General features: G+C 49.6%; 2 protein-coding genes across 11 annotated transcripts in view; one reads left to right on the top strand and one right to left on the bottom strand.

The window, feature by feature from the left end:
• Positions 1–2,831: 2,831 nt before the first annotated feature.
• Positions 2,832–6,756, top strand: TMEM53 (transmembrane protein 53). 4 transcript variants are annotated; one of them, XM_010408931.3, is made up of 3 exons: positions 2,832–2,930; positions 3,417–3,514; positions 5,338–6,756. In XM_010408931.3, exons 1-3 carry the CDS (start codon positions 2,873–2,875, stop codon positions 5,998–6,000), a joined length of 819 nt encoding a protein of 272 aa, XP_010407233.1. In that variant the 5' UTR covers positions 2,832–2,872; the 3' UTR covers positions 6,001–6,756. The 4 variants fall into 4 exon arrangements, with proteins under 4 accessions (XP_010407233.1, XP_010407234.1, XP_019146948.1 ...); XM_010408932.3 differs by having other exon boundaries at positions 3,420–3,514; XM_019291403.3 differs by having other exon boundaries at positions 2,843–2,938.
• Positions 6,757–12,551: 5,795 nt separating this feature from the next.
• RNF220 (ring finger protein 220) overlaps positions 12,552–23,031 on the bottom strand; it is a 220,689-nt gene continuing 210,209 nt past the window's right edge. For all 7 annotated transcript variants that reach the window (XM_039555907.1, XM_039555910.1, XM_039555911.1 and 4 more), the window contains one exon: positions 12,552–15,575. In XM_039555907.1, coding sequence (XP_039411841.1) covers positions 15,504–15,575 — 72 coding nt within the window. In that variant the 3' untranslated portion in view covers positions 12,552–15,503. The remainder of the gene's footprint in view (positions 15,576–23,031) is intronic.

A 23,031-nucleotide genomic window follows, 5' to 3' on the forward strand; every position in this document is an offset into this window, starting at 1 on the left:
CCTATCTAATTTTCCTGGAATGTTTTTAAACAATCTAAGAAAAGCTAAAATGATAAGAGCTATAGGCAAGAAGACAGAAGCTCCAGAAACATTTCTTGTCTGCAGTTCCTTCTATTTCTTCACACAGGTGTTAAATAAAGAAACCCACATTTTGCCAAGTGTCTTTGACACACTTCTGGCTCAGTATGATATCCCCTAGTGCAGCTTGACAAATGTGAAGGTGCACTTAGTGAGGGAGATGAAATGTCAGGGATTAAGCTCTCCATTTGTGTGGCAATCCCACAGCTGTGCACGCCTTGGCTGGAGGACACTGACCAGTGTCAAGGAGCCTCGCAGTTAAACACCAGGATCTGTGTCCACACACAGATGCAGAAAGAGGGATACGGTCCCAAACAGTGGCATTAACACAGGTGCCTTGTCCTCAACCAAGCTGTATCAACATGCCTAAGGATAAGAAAGGAATTCACAGTTTGTCTAATGCACTTCTTGGACTTCCTACCTAACAAAAGCACCATTTAAAGTTTTATTTAAATGCAGTTTATGAGAAAAAGAGTTAAAATGACACAAAATCTTTGTGTTTCAGAATAAGAAGTTTCTTTCAGTGTAATACAAATCATCAAGATTAGCAATTCCCTATCTATAAAGTTCTTAAGCCCTTTCTCCTAGTATCTGGAGCAAAATTTCAAATCAGTTCCAAAACATCCCCAAGATACCTGTTCAAAAGTAACTTTCTACTCCTATTATGTGAACCAGACTGAAAACAACGACTACGATGTGAACATGTATCTCAGTGCCTAAAAACAAACAAGTCAAGTCTTCAAAAACCCGGCTAAGTAACAATGCTTGAGAATTAAGACGAGATGAAATTTCATTTGGGAATTAACGGTCTGTGCTCTGTAAGGCATCTGTGTCCTTGGCAGGGCATTTTCAGGACCTCCTTTGCGGGGAAGCAGGTTTAAAATAAATCCATTTTCCCAAAATAGTTGTGATTGAAAATGTTATTAGCCATAACAAATGTTACTGCTGACAGGAGAATGGCCTGTTAGGGGCCTCTGCTGAAACAGTCAAGTGAAAGTCATATTTCACATTATTGCAAGCATTTTCCTGTGATTTACAGAATATTTGTGAAACATTACTTACAAGGCATATGATTGATATTGAGAGAACAGCTCGTGTGTAGGGGGAATCTGTATTTCACAGAGACTGTTTGCATGAAATTTACAGTCCCATAAAGTGCTCCTCTGTCCTCAACAGAGATCTAGTTAAAAGAACTTTACAGTCTGAAACATCCCAAAATTGATTCTAAATTAACGTTTCCATATTTATGTTTAAGATGTTGGTGGTGTAATGTTCTCCCGTTTTTATTATAAAGCTGCAGTAACACCGCCCCCCCCCCCCCCCCACTACTCAGAAATAGCAGCACCAGCCTCTGGACGTGAGGATTTTAGTGATACAAAGGGCTTGCTTATGAATCAATGGCAAAAAAAAAAAGAAGTTTGAAACAATGATGACATGGCTTCAGAGGATACAGTGGTGTCTTGTCTCTGGCTGCTGTAATAACAGCGTCTGCTGACACAGGAGTCTTTAAGCCAACATTGCAAAGTACCCTGAAAATGTACATTAATGTTTTTATTATGACCATTTTACATATGGGAACATACAGACACAGGGAAGTTAAATGACTTGACTGAATCGTTTGTCAGTGCTAGCATCAGCATGTAACTCCTGGTTGTTGGCTTCAAACTCTGCTGTCAACAGTGCTGGGCTGCCACCCAGTTCACTGGACCTAATAATCAGAACAAGGCTGGGTCAGGGCAGGGCTTTATTCCTGCCAAGAAAAAAACGCAGTGATTTAGGAACTGGCTCTGGCAATTCAGCAGTTCTTTACATCCAGAGTACTGCTAAATCATCAGATCGAGATCAAAAGGCAGACTGGTGCTGCTTCAGCCTCAGACCGAGTGTGAGGTGCCAGGGAATCATAGCCTTGGACTCATGGAAGGACAGAGTGGCAGTGATTTGGTGTTACCTTTGCATCTTGCAACATCAAGGTTGTGCCCAGCCTCAAGCAGAACTGAAGAGCTTGTTTCCCTGGCAGGTTCCACCCTTTCCTGGCACATCTCAAGTCCTCCCATGCACAGTGCACCTTCCTCAGTGTACCCCAACATCCCCAGCCCCTCAACCCACAGTCCCACCAGGCCCTCTCTCACCCACATGTCCTGCCTCCCAGCCCCCTCGCTAAGCCACAGCCCCAAACCCACCCCCAGACAGGCCCCGCACTGGCTCCTGCATCCATCCCAGACCCTTCCCCGTCTGAGCCACTGCAGCCTCAGCATTCCCTGCCCCAGACCACCATCCCACAGGCCTGATCCAGCCCAACCACAGGCCCTGTGCTCCCTCACACCCCAAACCCCGCTCCAGGCCCTACAGTCCCTCACACGCCTCCTGACCCAAACACCCAGCTCAGGGCCAACAACCCCTCTCACCCCTCATGCCCTCCCTATCCCCCGGTCCCCCTGGCTGCAGTCCCAACTCCAGGCCCTACAATTCCGCCCATCCCGGCCCTGCGGCCCTCGCCCGCCTCAGCCCCGCACTGCCGCACCCCTGCCCCGAGGGGGCGGTTACCCCGCGAAATGACTGACACGCAGCTGAACCAATCACTGCCCGACTTTTCCCCCTGCCCAATGGGCGGCCAGTGGGCGGGGCGCCGGGCCGGTGCTAAGGGCGCGTTGCTAAGGAAGTGGGAGGCGGGCAGGGGGCGGGGCGGACGGTGGTGGGGGATGGGCGCTTTCCCTTCCCATTGGCTGCGGGGATGGAGGTGGGCGGAGCTTCCGGCGGGAGGGCGGAAGCGGCGGCCGGTGCGGGGAGCGCGGCCATGGGCACCCGCGGGCTGAAGGCGGCCGTGGTGGAGCTGGAGCCGGGACAGGCCCGCGGTGCGGAGGCGAGCGGGACCGGGGACACCAGTGACAGCAGGGACTGGGGGGGCCTCTGCCAGCGGAGAAGGGGGAGCGGGCTGGGGTGGGGGAGGAGGAACCGGGGGGCATTGGTGCTCTAGCAGGTGTCTGGCAGTCCCTGGAGGACAGGGCAGGACGCTTCCCTTCATCCCCTGGAAGTGGCAGCGGCTGCTGCTACCTCGCCGGGAGGCGGGAAGAGCGGTCTCGTCTCCCGTAGGGATCGGTTCGGTGCTGGCTCTGCATCACTGGAGAGCGGTGGGAACTGCAGGGGCTGCAGCTGTGCTGTCCTGCAGAGCACGCCCACGGAGTGGAACCGGCGTGAGGCAATATTCGGAACTGACCGAGAAGTCAAGCTTATACTTGCTTCACCATTGTCTTTCAACTTTACTAACCAGCCAAGTTGCTGTAAGTTCTGACTCGGGTAGACTGGAGGGCTGTTACTGTAACACTTGTGATTTCTTTCAGAAGGCAGTGCCGAGAGAGAGCCTGTGGTGATCCTCCTCGGCTGGGCCGGCTGCCAGGACAAATACCTGGCCAAATACAGCGCAATTTACAGCCAGAAGGTGAGTAGCTTGTCTGTATTTTCATGACACTGTCATACTGTGAAACTGCCTTTTTCCTGCATGTTGGTAAAGTCTCTCAGAAGCCTCTCTCGGTCTCAGTCATGGGGAGTGAGTGAGAGTTCTCCTGTCATTGAAAGCTCCTTGTCTCTCACAGCCCGGGCAGTGTTACCTAACAGCTGCTGATGTCACCTTTGTGTGTGCAGCTAAGACAGAAATACTCCTGTGGAGAAGCTTTCAGCTGTTCTGTGGCTCACTGAAGTATTTTATGGCTTTTGAAATTGTGGGATTATTCTGGAATGACTTGAGCTGTGTTAGATTTCCAAACAGGTAAACATGCAGGGAAGGATTCTGTGTTTACTGCTTGCTGCTAGGCCACAGCACAGACTTGGTGAGGCTGGGGTGGGAACTGACAGAACACATCGGTATCTGTTGTGCCTTCCTGTGAAAATGATTCATCTAAATGTTGTAAGCCAAATTAATTTTATCCTGTCTGTGAAACAGGCATCCTGTGATAGTCATAGCTGCTCACTAGGAATTCCTTGTTTGAACTAGAGAGATCTGTCCTACTGCCAGTCCCCTAAGTTATGATATTTTCCTTTCTAATGCTGTATTTTACTGGAATGACCCCAGCTTGTAGCATGGGGACCCAGTGAAACATTGCATTTTTTTTTTCTTGGTCAGCATAAAAGGAATCTTGTATTTATCCAAATCTGTTCCAACTATAGGTGGTAAAGTTTGTACATTAACAAGCCTATTGTTAATGTGTAATCCAGTGCAGGAGTCATTAATCGGCTTGATCTAGTGAAGAATTAGTTGTTAACTGGCTTTAAGATGCTGCTGAGCCGATGAGGAGCACATTGCAGGGCAGCATGACAACTTATTGGAAAATACTTTTCTCTCAGGAAGATCATAGAAATGGGAAAGGAGAGGATGGGTTTTCTTAGCTCACTAAGAGGAAGTGGCTGTAACCATGGTAAAATGGTGGAGAAGGTTTTTATTTGAGAACTTGGTATCCTCTTCTTCCTCGTTCACTGTTTAGGGTGCTCTGGGGGGGTTGTTTTGGTGACTTTGCTTTGTGCTTGTCAGTGTGTAATGTCAGTGAGCTCAGGTGATAGAAAAGGTCTAAAGCATTTATAAATGTAGTTCCATCTGCTCTATTTTGAAACTCCTCCAAGATCCTGTTTCCAAATCTGTACCTAAATGTAAGGCCTTAAGTGTAAAGGCAGCTGCTTAGGAGTTCTGAGTCCTTGAGCCAGAGCTCTTCCTTTGCACAGCTGGAGCATTTCAGGAAGGTTGACAAAAATCATGTTGGTGTTGGCTGGGGGTGAGTCTTAGAGACAGCTGCAAACAAGTGCACCCAAGGAGAGGAGGAAGTTCCTCCTTCTTCTTATATTTGCTTCAGTGTCATGAGCTGGATGTGTACCAGAGCAGGCTCCCCTTACCAAAATGGCTGATACCAAAGGTCTGTGAATCAAGGAGATGGTTTTCTCCTCCTGGGTTCGGATTAACACTCATAAAAGTGGGTGGCAGGGTCTCCAGGGGTTGTGCCAGTTAGCACAAGATTTGAAAGGATCTCAGACATGACCAAAGCCAGGCCTCTGCCACTGCAGAGGCCTTTTCATAATACTGTGTGCTATTATGATTAATGTAATCCCTATTTGTGTCAGTGCCTTGCTGCTGACACTAAAGACGTTCTTCTGGCCCTGTGGTTTCTGTTGGAAACCTGTCCCAAATTTTCATGTTCTTTGTACTGCTGCTTGCCTACTCTCTGTAATTTGCAGCACAGCTTAAATGTGTGTGGGGTCTCTTTCTGTTTTTCTTAGGGGTGCACCGTCATCCGTTACACGGCTCCATGGAGGATGATATTCTTCTCTGAGACCTTTGGCATCAGATCCCTGCAGACCCCAGCCAGGCGACTCCTGGAGCTGCTCTTTGACTACAGTGTTGAAAACAGACCAGTTCTTTTCCACGTTTTCAGCAATGGTGGTGTCATGCTGTACCGTTACATCATCGAGGCGCTCCACACCCACAAGACGTTTAAGAACCTCAGAGTAGCTGGCACCATTTTTGATAGCGCCCCTGGCAGAAGAAACTTACGAGGAGGCCTTCGTGCCCTGGCAACTGTCTTGGTCTCCATGAACGTGCTGCTCAAGTACTTCCTGCTGTTCACTTTTGCCAGCATGGCCGTTGTGCTGCGGATCCTGCTGTACCCCCTGACCCGCTTCATCCACGAGAGCCATTACGATGCCCTGCTGAAAGCGCCCTCGCGCTGGCCCGAGCTCTACCTCTATTCCCAGGCTGATCTCATCATCAAGGCTAGCGAGGTTCAGCACATGGCTAACGCCCGGCAGCAGCTCGGTGTCCCTGTGAAAGCTGTGGACTTCTCGGATTCGGCTCATGTCAGCCACATGCGGGTGTACCCCACCTATTACCGCAGCCTCTGCACGACTTTCCTGTCTGACTGTGTTGGGGGCTCGCCTCTTTAGTGCTGTAATGACCTTCAGTGTTTGCCTCTGCTTTGCTCACATCCTATGGGAAATGTCACCCCCTTTGCTTTTGTGTCTTTGAAGGGAAGAAAGCAGAGTCTTCTTGTTTGGTTTGGTTTTTTTTTTCCCCCCTATGGTCTACAAGTCTGAAAGCCTCCAGCCTGGCCTTTGGACCAGCCACATTAGAGCAGAAAGTAGATATGGATTAGTTTAAAGTCCTGAAGGTGAAATCCTGTCATGGTTTATGTTGATGTACTTTACCAAGGTGTCACAGACCAGAATCTCCCACTGAGTATTATTTGTTTCTTCCTGTCTCTTCTTGTTCTCTGCTTTCCTTGTTGTCTCTTTGTCCCTGATGTCTGATGTGCATGTTCTGTTGCTTGTACTTATTTTACAGTACAGCTCTTCCATGTCTTTGTTGTCTTTTTTTGTCTTTTTTTTTAAATTTTTCTCTCTGCCATTTCTTTTATCTTGCAGTGAGCAAACAAAGCCAAGTCTGCAGGACTTTTTGCTTTTCTCAGTGCATCCCAGCTCTTGTAGTACTCTCCTTGCTGGAGATCAGGCCCTGAAACCAAGTGTAAGATGTGGAAAAGGTATGTGTAGGGCAGTATGACCAGACTGTCATCTGGTTCCATTAAATAGCTGAGATAGAACAGTCAAAGCTCTCTGATCCTTGGTGGGAGCTCAAATGTTTGTGATAACTTTTGTGTTCTTCAACCCAGAGGTTTCAGATAACATTTTTGAATGTGTCTAGTGTTTTGTTTCTCTTCCTTCCAGTCTTGTGTGTGTTCTGAGTAGTTTTGCTTTCTTGGAGAGCTACTCATTTGTTATTGTATATCTTTGAGCAGCCTCTATTTTGCATCTGGATATTCAGGGAAACTTTTGGATTACAGCTGTACCAGACCCCAGAAACAGAAAGGTGGAATTGTAGAAGAAAATGGAACTGTCTGTTGGAGCTATACTTCACACCGGGTATTTCTTAAATCACCTCCAGTCTACAAATGGCCATGAAATATGATGTTTTTGTCCATAATGTTCTCTTCAGATGATCAGTCTTTGCAGTCCATGCAATGTGTACAAGAAATTAATTCCTTCCACCTAGTGAAAAAGTAGCACATTGCACTGCACTTCATCCATGTTTGGGTTTAGGTTTTGTTTGTTTGGGGGATAAAGACAGAGGAGATATGTTTATGCTATGTCACAGCATAGCAAGCTAATTAATAACACGGTGAACAGGTTTAGCCAACTTTAAATTGCCAGGAAGAAGCTCTGGCAGGCTGTGACATGGGCCTGCTTGAACAAGGAGCTGCCCTGGAGAAGTAGGCACTTAAAAAGCAGGAGGATTTTTGCAAAAGGTTCTGCCAGTGGGTGGCTGTGCTGGTCTTGCCCACCCTTGGGGTGCTGTCATCCACAATTACAAAACTCTTGCTGTTCTGGATTGAAACGCAGAGGAGGAGGTCCTTGGGAAGCACTAAAATTATATGGAAGTTTAAAACAAGAACTGTAACACCTCACAGCAGTGAAAGCACAGGGTGAGTCGCAGTGGTGACCACACTGGCTGTTTGTAGCAGACTATTGTGACAGGGCTTATTTATAGAATAACCCCATGATGTGTGTGGTTTTAGAGGGTGGGGTGGGTTGTATATGGGATAGATGAGAATTAACTGTAAAGGGGCTGATGACCTGGTTTGTCTTTAATTTTTTTAAAGTGAAAACTGTCTCCAGGTGTAGGAGCCATTGTTGCTCGGTATTAAGTCTTCTGTAGGTGTAATCCCAGTTCCAGCTTCCACTGTGACAATGGGCTGTGAGGGCTACCCTGTGGTAAGAGCCTTCAGCGTTCCCCTTTTCATGGAGAAATTCTTGTTTCTATGGTTTTCACAGAATTCACAGAATGTCTGGGTTGGAAGAGACCTTCAAGATCATCAAGTCCAACCCGTGTCCTAGCACCTCAACTAGATAATGGCATCGAGTGCCATATCCAGTCTATTTTTAAACACATCCAGGGATGGTGATTCCACCACCTCCCCAGGCAGTCCATTCCAGCACTTTATCACCCTTTCTGTAAAAAACTTTTTCCTGATATCCAGCCTATATTTCCCTTGACGCAGCTTGAGACTCTGCCCTCTCGATCTGTCAGTTGCCGCCTGGTGAAAGAGGGCAACCCCCCACCTGACTACAACTACCCTTCAGGAAGTTGTAGAGAGCGATAAAGTCACCTCTGAGTCTCCTTTTCTCCAGGCTAAACAAGCCCAGCTCCCTCAGTCGTTCCTCATAGGGCTTGTGTTCCAAGCCCTTCACCAGCCTGGACTTGTGAAATCCAGGCATGGTTCCCCATCTCCAGAAAGCCCATCAGAGACCTCCCAGCTTTTTAAAGACACCTGGTTTGTGCTGTCAGTGCTGTAACTCCTGAGCTGTGATGTGTTCATCTGCCTTTTCAGAGATCTGGGCTGGGGCTTCTCAGTATGCAGCCTGTTCGTGGCATTATGAACACTCTTGGGGAGCCGAGGTGATAAAGGCTATTTAACCAGCACTTGCCCTCATGGTGGTTTCCACAGGTTCAGTATTTACAGATCAGTTAAACACTCCATAATAGACGCCTCTGAATTAATACAGTTGTTCCTGGGAATCTGCTGTTCCTGTTTATTGCTGTGGGTGTTGAAGGACTCAGGCTGTTGCAGAACATGGCTGGCAGGAGCTGGAGCTAAACCCTCTGCCTCTGCCTGACAGGATGGTGAAGCTTCCTCTGGGAAGAGCCTCACATGCCAGCTGCACCTTCCATCCCCACTTTCACCTCCCCACCACGGGATTGCCGCTTCCCCAGCTCAGCCCAGCTCAGCCCTACTTCCCCACTTTCCAGGGCAGCAGGCAGGGAGCGGGTGCTGCCTGCTGGAGCTCCACAGTCGGAGGTGTCCTGAGCTTTGCAAACAGGAACCTGCTCACACGCATTTCCACTGCTGCAAAAGTGCCTTGAAATTCGGGGGTAATTTGTGTACACACCTCCCTGAGAGCAGGATGATCTCGGGCAAGCCACCAATCTTCTGGGTGGGTTTTGTTTTCTGAATCCCAGCAAGTTTTAATTCCAATTGTGAGCATGGTGTGATATAGTGCCCTCTGCTTTCCTGTACTGAGTGTGTGCCCCCACCTTCCTGCCCTCCATATTCCTGTGGCTTGTTATTTGAAACAGAAGGTTAATAACTTGGAGCCCGAAGGCACATTGCTGCGAACTGATCCAAGCACTACTGGATTTACAAAAACCCAGCCTCAGACCCTTAATCCTTGCTAAACTGTCACGGTTTGGCGCAGCCGGTGTTCCTAAAGAGCTTCAGCCTGAACACTGAAAGCCCAAAGGTTGTGATATCTTGGCAAATCCAGGTAAATCTCTGAGATGAGCTATGGGGAGGAGGGGCACTGCAGATCTGTTCATTGGGAGAAAAAATGCGGCATCCCTGGGCTTGCCTCGAGGGTAGGGAGTGGGATGTGGCCCAGAGCTTGTTTTCCTGCAGTCCAACCCTCATGTGCAGATTGTGAAACTGTGTGGGTGAAACACCAACAGTGGTGGGAGAGGAGGATGCTCACGGCTGGCTGCCACGGTTGTGGTAAAACAAAATTAACTCCCCCTCAGTAACAAAATCCATTTGAGTGTTTCCTGTGAGGGAACTGACTCCTGGCTTCCTCCCCTGTCCTGCCTTCTCTCCCCAGGCAGTGGTGATGTTACATGATGGTTTTGAAAAAGAAAAAAAGCCACTCAGTGGTCAGGGTGGCCCGTGTGCCTGGGCTGGAGAGTGCTCAGCTGCTCCTGACAGGGCTGGGAGGGTGTCTGTGCAGCCAGAGCTCCTTGTGGCACTGGGGGAGGCTGTGGTGGGGAACTGGGCAGGCAAGGGGCAGGATCCAGCCAGTCAGGGGTCAGGTTTTGGAGCTGGGGGAACATCTTGCAGCAAGAGTAATTCAAATTGGGTCCCTCCCTGGGTGGAGACTGACCTGTGCCCACACCTCATAATGGTGTTTTAAAGATGTGCTGGCTGAGATCCCATTTTTGTGTGTGTTGGGATGCTGCAGGTATATGTGTGGAGCTCTGCCAGTGATGGAAAAGTGGGAATGGACGGGATGGAACCAAGCAATCCAACCCCGTGGTACATCCCGAAAGGTGAAGGAGGGAGGTGTGAGGCCGGTCTCCATTGCCCGTGGAGGTGACGGAGGAGGAACTGGCAGGGGCGGCTGTGCAGACAGACCCCCGCGGGGGCCCCGTGCCGGGCGAGAACAGCTCCACGAGGTGGCAGCAGGACCCCTCTTTCCTGCATGCAGGGATTTCTAGTCTAGGAGACAGCTGAGCAGGTCCTGCGGAAGATCCCAACAGCACGGCTCAGCCCAGCGCTTCTGTGTGCCTGAGAGCATCTCCTGCAAAAGGTCTCCTCTTGGGGCAGGGAAAAAGACCAGCAAGAACTCACTCCGATGACAAGAACTAGAGATTGTGAGTTAATACAGAAGAGCATCTCTCCCTAGGGCTGCCCGCCTCTGGCATTTTTACTAGATCCCATTTCTCAGCTTTAACTGATTGTTAAAACCAAGTCTATCTAACAGCAGAGGAATACCTTTCCTGACCTTCCACACCAGCAGGCCAGGTCGCAGCACTTGCCTCTCCATCACCCCAGGGAAGGTTATCTGTTTTTTAAGTGAATCTGCGTAATAGTGTGATCAAGCAGACCATGGCCCAACTTCTGGGAACTCCATGTATCAGGACTCTGGAGTTCCCTTGGGTTCCCTGTAATCCCCAAGTCCTGGGAAAGGAGCTTGAGCTTAGTCCTGAAACGGCTGGCAGAACCCCCAGCACACAGGGCTGGAGCTTAGGAGGCAATTAGGAAACAGGATAGCACAAATGGGGGCCCAAAGCCACCACCTGATCCCTCTCCTAATGCCCCCTTCTCCAGCACACCCGCACAGCTCCTTCACCTAGCCTGGGGCACGGGCATCCCTCCATGCCCTTCCCTTTGAACTTGACCCCCCTATCCCCTCATTTCTGCATCCTCACATGGCTGCAAGCCCACCCCAGCACCTTCAGAGACAGGCTATGAGGGCAGGGCTGGGGTGGGCAGAGGTGGGCATGGCATCCTTCAGTCACCCTCCCAAACCTATGGGGGCTGGGGCAGGGAGAGCTTGGGCAGCCCCTGCCCCCACAGAATGATGGATGAGCTGACAATAGGGTATTGATAAGGAATTAACCTTGAGCCCTTCTTGCTTCAGTGTCAATAGAGCAGGAGCCAAGTACACACGTTTGATTGGAAATCTGTGTTTGGCCTCTGCTGCCTCTGAGCCCACCGAAGGGGAGAGATGAGAGGGGGATGTGAACTGTCCTGCTGCCCCCTTCCCAGCTGGGACCCCCCCTGGCAGGTCCCTCTCAGCTTCCCCAGCCCCCTGCTGCTGGAGTTGACCATGGGCAGCCAGCTCTAGAGGCTGCAGCAGCCTCTGTGCCCCCAGCCTGGCATGTGGAGGGCTGGGTACCAGGGCCTCCCTTGTTCCCTAAAGGGCCTGTGCCCATCCTGCACTGGCCTACACTCCGAGCAGTTTGTTTAATTAAGTGTTTTGCCTAATGGGATTGCCTCATTTCCATAACAAACTGGCGGGCTGTCATTAGGTGGGCTCCCTCATTCATTACTGTTAATTAGATATGGATCCCCCAGAAGGCGGCGCGGGGTGATGAACGAGGCCCCTGACACACGCTATTACACATTAGCATTTTCTCAATATATCCGATACATCACGGTCCTCTGCTTCCTAAAGATATTTTAAATAAAATATTAGCAGCCTGCTGTGGGGTAGGTGGAGAGGGAGGGACGGAGGGCTTCTGCCCCTTTCCCTGGCCTCAGGCCTCCTTTGGGCTGAAAGTGGATGGGAGAGTGGCTGAGATGCTCTGCTGCTCCTCGCCAGCCAAAAAAATGGCCAAATCTCCCCCTTTCCCTCTCCTTGCCACAGCAGATGGAAAGAGGTCCCTGACATCCCTGCTGCCTCCTCCCACCAGCCTGGGGACTGCCAGCACCCCATCCCTGGGCGACACAGCAGTGGGGAGGGGTTTGAAAACAGCCCATTGACCCATCTGCAGGATGTTTGTAAACCAAAAGCGTCGGCGCCAGCCGCGTGCCGGGGGGAACCCGACCTCTGCCCCCCCCCCCCCTCCAGCAGCCTCCCAGCCCCTGTGTCGGGGTAACCCTACACTGCACCAGGGGCCCCTAATGCAGGATGTATAGATCTGTTGGGGCTGGGCGTCTCCTGCCCCCAACTAATGCAGCCGATGAGACTTCATTATGGGGGTGTCCCCCGAGGGGTGCCCTTCGCCCTGCCCTCCTGGCTCTATGAGGGTGGGCCAGTTGGGGGAACCCATCCATGGTGGGGTCTGGCGTGTGTCCCAGCATCCCCCTGCATCTGTCCCTGCATCCCAAACAGGACCAGGACTCCCCTCCGAGACCTTACTCACATCCAGTGCCTGCAGCATGTGGGGGGTGTCTCCTCCGCTGCCTCTCGCCTGCAAAGGGAAACACAGAGAGGCAGAAAGCGCCCGAGAAGATTTATACTTGTTTAATTAATGTCAAATGTAGTTTACAAACGGGAGTGACAAGTACCTCTTTGTATAGTATACACTGACACACAATCATTGACACACCGGAATATCGCTTTGTGCAACTGGGATTCTTTGGGCAAAGATAGGTAACTCCGATATTTCAGGTTTTTTTTTTAAAATCATTTAAACTCATTACAGAAGAGGGGAAGTGGCAGATGCCTGGTACAAACTTGGATGCCTCTCTCCCCAGCATTCCCCCTGCAGCTTCCCCCTTGAAAACAGGGGATGGCTTTACAATTTAAACAAACAAAAAAACCCCAAAAATAAACCCCAAAACAAAGAACCAATGACTAGTTACATATGGTTTTACACTTGGTACACAGAGCACACTGCTGGTCCACAACACCTGCCAGAAAGGTCCTGGGAAGGCGCCAGGCTGTTTCCAAGGAAGGCCTGGGTTGGGGTGTCCTGCCCTCTTGCCCTTCCTGGCTGCCTCTCAAACCCACCTGGCTGCAACCTCTCCATCTCTGAGACCTCAGCACCAGCACACTCCCAGCTCAGCCATGTGCCCTGCAAGTTTTTCTCCCTTTACAAATCCAGCCTGAGCTGTGCGTGCCTGCCCATCCCCTGCCTTGTGCTGCTGGCCGCAGGGTTACCCTGCAGTGACAGCCCCTGCCTGCAGTCTCCCCGTGGAGGCAGGACCCTCTGGGGTGCCTCAGCTTCCCCTGGTTCCCAGGAGCTCTGCTGGCACATGTCCCCGAGCAGAGAGGGCTGCAGCTCTCTGGTCTCAGAGGCCACACACCACTGTGAGCTTGGAGACAACGGAAACTCCCAATTAGGAATTGTCACCTTTTGATGAGATGTTTATGAAATAACAGCTCCTTCAATTTCATTTGGGTTTTTTCTGGGTGCAGTGGGATCCTTCTGAAATCACTCAGGAGATGCCAAGGCTGCAGCTGTTCTCTGCAAAGAGCTCAGGGTAGTGAAGCAGCAGTGGGACTGTCACATCCCCCATGCATCCTGCATCCCCAGTCCTTCCCTCTCTGGAAATACCCCAGCAGCCCAGCAGCACTGGGGTCCCAACTCCAAAACCCTCATCCACTGTTGTTTCCAGACTGTCTTAAAATGACCCAGCTATGTTGTGCTGCCAGGTGGGATCTGCTTGGAAAGGAGTGGGGCAGATGAGCTTTCCCATCTTCCGGTCTTCTGGCTGCAGTGAGCTGGCACCCCACAACTGCCCAGGGAGCTGTGGCAGGGATACATGGTGTGGGGCTGGGAGAAGTCCCAAGGCCTTGGGAAATGGGTCAGTATCTGTTTTTTGGATCCTGACAATAAAAGAAAGAACAACAAAAATCCAGGCCACATGGCAGCTTTGGTTAAGGCTGAGGATACGGGAGAGACAGGGATGAGGATGAGACTGCATGGAAGAAGCTGGGGCTGCGGGGGACCTCTAGGTCCAGCTGAGAGTGTCTCTGCTGGACCTCGGGGGTGGCAGTGGGGACGAGACAGGGCTTGTCTTGGCTCTCTGCCCTAGTGCCAAAACCTCTCAGGAAAAATGCAGGCTGCAGGAGAGTGGGAGCTGGGGGAAGCGAGAGCAGGGCAGGGCTGGCTCTGCAGGGCTTGCACGGCTCTGCCAGGCAGCCCCACAAGGGAACTGGCTGAGTCTCTCTGGGCAAAGCCACCAGCAGGACCATCCTGCCCCCTGCCATCCCCACTGTCCTGCCTCAGCACCCTCCTGAGCAGCCCAGGCATCCTCAGCCAGGAAACACTGCCCAGAGGAGGAAATCAAAGCCAGGCCAGGGAGGGGAAGGGGCTATGGCCCGAAGGAGCACAGGGATCAGCCGGAGCCTCGAGCAGGCACTCCCAGCCAGGGGAGAGGGCAGTGCTCTGACAGACCCCCTCCTTCCAGCTCCTCACCATTTGCCCCTTCCCCAGCTGGGAAAGACAAAGGGGGCTGAGCCAGATTCCCCCTGTCCTGCCTGGCCCCCCGGTGAGGAGTTAAAAGCTGTGTCTTTCCGGGGATAACGATTCTATTATAAATAGCCCCATTAGCTACAACTAATGACAAAAATCCACCTCCTCTACTCCCCATAAGTTCTGTAAGTTATGGGCAATGCTACAGCCATTACTAAAAGCTGTTAACTTCATATCTGAATGAGGAAATATACACCACAGAACATTAAACCATTTATATTATATATATGTATATATATACTTTTTTTAAACTAATGACTTTAATGCCAAAACTTTGCTGAACCAAGAAAAATATGGGTTTAATGTTCTCTGCTCATTTTTTTTTATTCTTTAAAAAAAATACAACCCAAAGAAAAGAAAGGGAAACTTATTAGTATGTAATGTTTGAGTCTATCCCATTTATACACAACATTGTAAACATATATAATCTATATTACATGTGCTTCATTTCTGCCTGGGTGTGTTTTTTTTTTTCTTTAAACCTTTTAGTTATCACTAGAACACCACAAAAAACCAAAACAGAACCAAACAAAAAAATCAAACCAAAACAAATAAAAACAAAACAAAAACTGATCAAAGAACACAAGTTACAGGTTATTTAACATCTGTCAAGGGTCCCTTCCCCAGTCTCCTGGGGGCAGAGTGGTCAACAACACAGTCCAAAGGAGAGCTCACAAGCCATCCGCAATGCAAAGCCAGCTCCAGGGAACGGGTGATGGGGAACACTGGTTTTAAAAAAGGGGGCTTCACAACAAAGGATTTGGTTTTGCCCGCTGCAGATGCTGAAGGAGGTCTCAAATTGCGGGACCTGGCAGCCGAGGCTCCCCACTGCTCCTGTGTCCTCGAGTCCATGTCTGGAGTCTCTGGTTTGTTTTTTCTTTTAATTTTAAAACGTCTTTTTTTTGTTGTGGTCGTTCTTCTCCCCCTGGGTGTGATGAGCTGAGCCGAGTCGCTGGGTCCCGCCCTCCTGCTGGGTCCTTCATAAGTAGATGCGCCGAAGGTCTCCAGGAGACGTGATGGTGTTACACTGAGGACAGAGCTTCTTGGCACCCTGCAACCAGCAGATGAGATGCACAGCGTGAGAGCGTGAAGGACATCCCTGCCCTTGGCCTGGGATCGCAGGAGCAGCAAGGCCCTCCAGGCAGGGCCATGGCCTCCAACAGTGAGCACAAGATGTGTGAAGGGGAATCCCAGTGCCTTCCTTGCCTGCCCTGCAAGCCCCTTGTCCTGTTCCAGTCCCTGGTATGAGGCAGCTGGACAAGCAGGAGCTCTGCAGGGGGCTGAAACCCAGAGCCAAGGTGTGTCACCCAACTCAGCACTGCTGTCACCACTGGTTGCCAGGGAGATCTGCTCCTTTTTGTTTCCCTTGCTCACCTGCATCCCTCAATGAGCACTTCAGGTCACTGAACATGCAGAAAATCAACCCAGCAGGAACAAGTGAAGTTTTCAGCAGGGATGACTGAGCTGGTTCACGGGGAGCTTGGACCATCCCTTTCAGGGCCGTGCAATGGGGCACTGCCTCGCCCATCCCGCAAAAGCCTATGAGCTGCTGGCAAGAAGGAACCCCCTGTCCTATCCCCCCCAGCTCACACTGATGCTGCAGAGGTGAGTCTGTTCTGCCAAGGTGAGCTGAAAACAGCCAATTGATGTGAGCTGGGGTGGGGTAATGGGTGGCCGACAGGAACAGTACATGAAATAAAACAAGGGCTGATGTGCCATCTATCACTGAGCCTGACAGCAAGAAGGTGTTAATAAGCTTCAGAATCGGGGTCAACCTAAGCTGGTCATCATTAGATTGGCAGATGTGACAGACACTTGATGGGAAAAACGACAGAAAGATGGCTCTGCTGTGAGGCAGTGTCCCATCTACAGCACCAGCAGTATGGGAAATTGGGATGGCCTGGCTTTTCATACCCACCACAGCCTTAACATGACCTCCTGATGCTCAGAACTGAGCACAGGCTCTGCCAGAGCACCCCAAGTTTTGTTCACTGCTGTCAGACAGGCCCTTCCTGCAGCACTTGGTGTGACAAGTGAGCTGCCAGGAATGCAACCCCTTGTGAGAGCCTGCAGGCTTGCATGGGGCTTTCTGGCACAGCTGAGGCTGTTCGGTTCAGTGGTGCTGCTGCTCTCCCTGAGCAGGGCTTGCTGCAGTACCTGCAGCACTGAGAGCAGCAGCAGGGCAGGACCATGACCTGCCACACTTGGACTGCTACCTGCACTTGGGTACATCCCTAGCAGAGCAGCTGGCACTGCTGCTTACCAAAGGCAAGCATCCTTAGAACAGGTCCTCTGTTCTGTGACCACACCTGCAAAGACAGGACAGAAGCCTTCTCCCCTTGAAGCTACCTGGACTAAGGAGAATCTGGAGGAGACAGCCCCAGGGTACAGAAAATTTACATGTCATGTTGGTTCTGTAGTACTGAGTCCTACTGCAGTTTGGAACCAGCTCCCTCCCTGCTCCCACTGCACATAAGTCCTGGCAGACGTGGACTCGCACACCATTCCCTGAGCTTTGGACTTCTGAAAAACCAGGTCCCGTTTGACAGCCCTCGCTGCCAGTGGCTCAGCTGTTGATGGAACACACGTGGGGACCACGGGCACCTGCACCTGATCTAAACCAGCCACACACAAAGTCCTGTTGAGCTAGAGTTGAATGAAATGTAAAAGACACCCACAACACCCTGGGCATCACTCTCAGGGTGAGTGACAAGCTGGCAGTCTGAAGGACAGACCACTGGTGGTCTGGATGGCACACCTAACACCGGTGCTGATGCCTGTAGGCATATCCTTCTAGTTATTTTGGGACAACTACTGATTTTCAGCCTTCCAGGGCAGGGACCATCCCACTGTGCCTGTGCAATGCATCATGCAGCCCTCTGCAGTGGTCTTCACTGAGTGTGGACTTGGCATGCTGGATTCCGGGAGGAGCAAGTGCAAACTGTAAGTCAAAGGAAAGGCTTAAAATGCTGATGAAATGGAAACTTGACTGCACTGGACTTTGGCAGAGCCTGTTTATTTAACATGCCTTTTTGCTTATACTCAACATCACAGCTTTGGATCTCTAGAATTAGAAATGGCAAGCTCTACTCTGCACGTCCCAGTAAAAATGGGGACATGCAGAGTAATGGTGAAAACATGAAAGAGAAAAATCTAAACATCTGCCCTGTCTGCCACTGTGGTGACACAGCAGCACTACCAAGCAGGGGCTCACTAATCTGGATGCAAATGCCACAAAATATCCTGTTTCAGTTGAGTCTCTGCTCCGTTTCATGCAGTTCCCTTGTCCTTGGAGGCACCTGTTGCATCTAGTTGCCCTCTTGGCATCATCTCTGTAGCTGGAAGGAGTCCCAAATGAAGTGGCAGGGAGGTGCTGAGAAATTAACTCACAGCATGTTGTCTGAGGGACAGCAGTTAGCAGCTGCCTGTTCAAGCTTTCCTGTGTGCCCTGACAAGCAGAAGCGTGCATGGGGACTTCAAGCATTCCAGATGTGACTAGTGCCCACATCTGTGTCCAAGCTCTCCTTCCTAAGACAGGCTTACAGGCAAGAGGCAGCAAAGCATCCAACCAAAGGCTGCAGGTGCTCATTATAAGCACCAGCCTTCCACATTCAGCCCACAGGGATGGCAGAACCAGCCTGATGAAACCAACTGCATCCTTGCTGCTCTCTTGGCATGGCAAAGCAAGGTCAAGTATGCAATTCCCTCACACTACAGGGAAAGGGAAGATGCCTGGATTTATCTTGCCAGACACCTTGGGATCTTGTCCCAGAGATCTGTTTTCTGCACCGCAGGCGATGGCTTTAGGGGGATCCACTCTCCCACCTAAGGCTGAGAGCTGCACATACATAGCCAGGGACAAATTTTCAAACATGTCACAGAGCAGAACGCAACCACATGGAGCTTGACCTATTTTCTGCAAAAGCTACATGATCACAGACTGATTTGGGGAAGTGGTGGATGCCGCTTCACCTGCATGTGGGAAGTGCAGCTCATCCTTGAGCTCTGAAGCCTGGGTACATCGAAGGGAACAACTGCATCCTGGAAACCTTCAGCAGCCTGGCCTGAATGCTGTGCAGGCTGCATGTGGCACGCTGGACCCAGGGCTCTGGGTCTCTCTAACACTTTGGACACTTGGGGATGAATTTTTCTTTTATTTCATACGAAACTGTCCTCCTCTGCACACGTAAGTATGTGTGGTAAATTCAGAACTAAGTCCTGATTTTTTACTTCTTAGATTGAAGTTGCTCAGAACCTTGTTCCTTACTTTTTGGTGTAGGTGTACAACATTTATCTGCACCAGTGATTAAGCTCTCCTCTCTTGTGGAGAGGCACATAAGCTTGTACACATACACATGCTGGCACAGGCACAATGAAAAAGCGTTTGCTCCCCCACTGCTCACCTGCCAGCTGGGGTTACTAAACTTTTCCCTTGAAATAAAAATGCTGTGGAATAATAAGTCCCACCTGTCGGCCATTTATTTTTCTTTTTTTTCCAGGTCCTTCTGCTCCTTTCATCATAGCTACATGGAAAAGCCTTGATGTGTTATAGCTGTGTGTGCTGGAGAAAAGGCCACCTCAGCTTTTCCATTATAAACCCCAGTTTTGAGGGGTTTATAAAACTCTGCTGCAAGAAGTTTGCTCCAGGGCTATTACAAAGCAAAGAAATGGGGCTGGAACCAGGATGGAGTTTATTTTTTCTCCTCCTTTCTTAATTAAAATTTGGCAAGTGATTGATCCACAATACAGGCTAATCACTTGGGGTAGTAGTTTGAAAAATGCATTAACGAGAGCTGAGATGTTGAAAAGTCGTTAGGGCTTACATGGTGCCAGGAAGGATTGGAGTAGTTTGTCTTAAAGTTGCCTCTTAAAAAAAAATGGTGTGACGTCTGCTATAAATTGGCTAAAGCAAGGAAACTCACAAGGAAGGATTTAGGCACTTCCTGCTGTCCTGTGGGTCTAAAAATGGGCAATTTCCAAGCAGAATATGTTACCACGCACAGAGAATAAAGAGACACACAAACAGAGCAGGCAAAGGAAGTAAAATCAAAGTAGAGAGATGACAGGAGGGACCCAAACCAAGAGCCAGCTTCTTGCCAGGAAAGGAGTTGAATGTCAAGATCCAATTCTCAACCAAGGCGTCAGCCTGCTCTCCCACCCATGCCTCCACACCAAGCGTGGAGCTGCTTCTCGGCAGATGCTAATTCCCAGAGAAACAGTTGTCCTCCACTGCCATTGTGGGGTACCCTCCAGCTGTTAGGTAATGGGTTTAAATCACCAGGAGAACAACTTGCTTCATGGAGACTCCTCAAAGGGTGGAGCTCATCCCCACAGGCTGCCGGAGGCCAGAATTGAAAATTGCTAATTAATTACCAGAGAACCTCATGGCAGATGAGATCATAAAGGCTCAAGCGCAGCATCCTCCATGCAGCTGCTGACTCAGGAGGTCCCTGTATGTTGCTGAAGCTCTGAGAAATCACACTGAAGGGCTGCTCTGTATCTGTGCTGTTTTGTGCAGAACTACTCCAGCTCACACGGGATATATGGTACTAGAGCCTAGAAAATGTGGCAGGGCTAAGAATGTAGTAATTACCAAAGATATAAATGTGTCAACTGCAGAGCACACATATATATCGATGGATCCCCTGGAAGCATTTGGTGATGAAGAAGGCTTTTTAGAAGTGATTTTCTCCTGCTCTTGTAGTTGTCATTTTCAAATAAGCCCAAGACGGGCAAGCACAAGCCTGGAGTCAGCAAACTCACATAGGAAATGCTGGATCTGGCTTGTACAGGTGATGGGGGAAACTTGGTAAACTGCATTTGCTCAGATAAACCTGTCCTCTTTCAGCCTTTGCACCCACCAACAGCTCCATCACTGGCAAAAACCAGCCTGACTTAGCTTCTAACTCTATTTACTTCGTAAAGAAGGATACCAAGGATTGGGAAATCACAGAACTACAGCTCAGAGGGATGTCAAGAACTCGCCAACCCATTCCCTGGGCAAGATCACCTCAACCTGAATTACTGATGACGGACACACATCAAGTCTGTTCTCACAAATCTCCAAGGATGAAGGCTCCAAACCTCCCCAGGAAATCACTAGAGTAGATGGCCAATCTCCTCTGTTAGAGGACTCTCCTCAGGAGAAGGAAAACACAATCTCACCCACTATTACCTGTAGGGTCCGTCTCAGTTAATGGGGAAGGATGGAGAAGGGGCAGACTCTTACAGAGGGAGACTCGGGCTGACTCAGGCTGCAGTCGAACAACCAGCTGAGGATGGACACCCACCATGAGGACCACTGACATTCAGGGAAAGGAACTCCACGTGCTGCTGCCCAGGCTAAACCTCGCTCCTGCAACACCATTTCCTCTCCTATCTTTGAAGAACCTCCACATGTTTTCAGGGTTTCCAAAAGGGATCATAGGTAAATCACTCCATTATCTTGGTTCTCTTAAGGCATCTCCAAGGTCCCTTTCTGCAACCCCAGCCTTTGCTTCACATTAATCTGACAAAGCAACAGCAGACAGAGATGGAGTCTCTTCTATGGTCAATGTTTCAACCCCAGAACTTACAGCCAGTTGACGTGCTGAGCTCCAGTATAATGGTACCTAAGCTAAAGAGCCCAGGAATCATTTGTAGAGTTAGTGATTAAAAGTCTCTCCCTTGCCCTTACCAACAGAACAGTTATAATTTGGAATTGAACATCCAGAGCCAAAAGTCTAAAAATTTTATTTTCATGAAGTCTAAGCATTTAAAGACTCAATCCTCATCAGTGCCCTAAACACCACTAAAGTGAGATGCTCAGATCATTGTAGTATCGTATCCTAGAAAATGTTTAAACCATAGGTCCATAGACACTTGTGAGCATCAAATTTCACCCTGTCTTCAATACCCTGCAGAGGTTCAGAAGTGCTCCCAGGCACTGTGAGCCTTCAGTTCCAGGGCCTTGTTCAGTACATGATCCTTGCTCTCTCAGACACACTCACACTAATTTAATATGAGATCTTGGCCAGGCATGTGAACCACAGGCACACAGGAGAAAGGGGACTTTTCACCAACATGGATGGCAGATCTCCAGACTGTTCAAAAGGGGCCGGAAGCCTGACACAACATGCCTGCTCCAACTCCTATTAACTCCAACAAATTGTTTATTGCACAACAGAAGAAAAATGCTGCCCCTCTCCCCCAGCCAAGTCTTCCCATGTGTGCTGCATGCGCAGGCTCTCTCCTCCCAACCCCACTGGGGAGCCAGCTTTATACCCAGGGAAAGGTAACAGCAGCGATTATTACACACACTATCCCACAGCTCCTCGCTTGTTAAAAAAAACAAGAGTCTCTTTTGTGCCCGAAATAAAAGGAGATACCTTAATTAGAACAATGCAGGTTGGTAAGCATTAAACACTGAGCCCAGCTGCTGTATGCCATTAAATTCATAAAAAAGGAGGGGGGAAGGAGGGCAGTCTTAACGAGATTACACACATTGACTTTGATCAAGACACAAAAGCACCAAGGCGTTCCAGGGTTTTTATTGCTGTCTTCAGGCTACATTTTAATGGTTACATTAGAAACATGCGAACACAGGCTGGGAAATTTTTTTTGAGATGGGAGAGGGAGTGCAAGCATGCCTTGTGAAAAGGCCTGGTTTAATAAATTTGGGGCTGCAGGGAGAGACTAGGACTGGGGAACACATGAGTAGCCACTTATTAATTGCTTCCCCTATGCAAGTGCCAAGTCCTAACATGATGTCTTGCTGGCCTATTCCCATCCTGCCTGCCTGGTCAGCAGAAGAGCCATGTGCAGATCACACACAGCCAGCTTCCTCGCCACCTTTCTCACGGAATTCTAGGGGGAGATGGCTTCCCCTCTGCAAGGGAAATGTTAATCCCTGAGCCCCTGGAGTGAGTTTCCCCGTTCTCATGAGCAGCTGTGATGGCTGAACATGACAAAAAGGGACCTGACTGAAGTTGAACTAAGTTGTTGCTGAGCCTAAGAACAGCCTGAAATTGGTGCCATGGAATTAGAAGATGACTTGAGGCTGGTGGGAAGAGGAGAAGACAAAGACTTCAGAGTAAAGAAAATGAAGAGGAAATTAAGTGTTTTATCCTGTGCTTGTAGCACTGCTGAAAGACAAGATCACTCTTCACTTAGCAAAGGTGGCAGAGCACATACTCATCCAGACACCTCACAGCTACGTACCCACATATGCGTCTTTTATAACATGCTGCTAAAATGTTTACAAAAGCTTGTATAATGTAAATAGTGACGGGGTGTAGCTGAAGAGCTATAAAATACAGCCCAAGGGAAAGCCAAGTTATTGAGTTGCTATTAGTACTCGAGCCCACAGGCACTTCACCATCCTGGTAACTTTTCTTGGACAAGACTTTTAAAAGGCAGGATTTAAAGGAGCATGATCAGCTTAATCGTAATTCCAAGCACACAATGTGTTTTATAAAGTAGAGTAATGCCTTCCAGGAACACGTTTTTAGGAGTGGCATTCCCTTACA

The sequence above is a fragment of the Corvus cornix genome, chromosome 8 (genome assembly GCF_000738735.6).
Source record: "Corvus cornix cornix isolate S_Up_H32 chromosome 8, ASM73873v5, whole genome shotgun sequence".
Taxonomy (NCBI): Eukaryota; Metazoa; Chordata; class Aves; order Passeriformes; family Corvidae; genus Corvus; species Corvus cornix.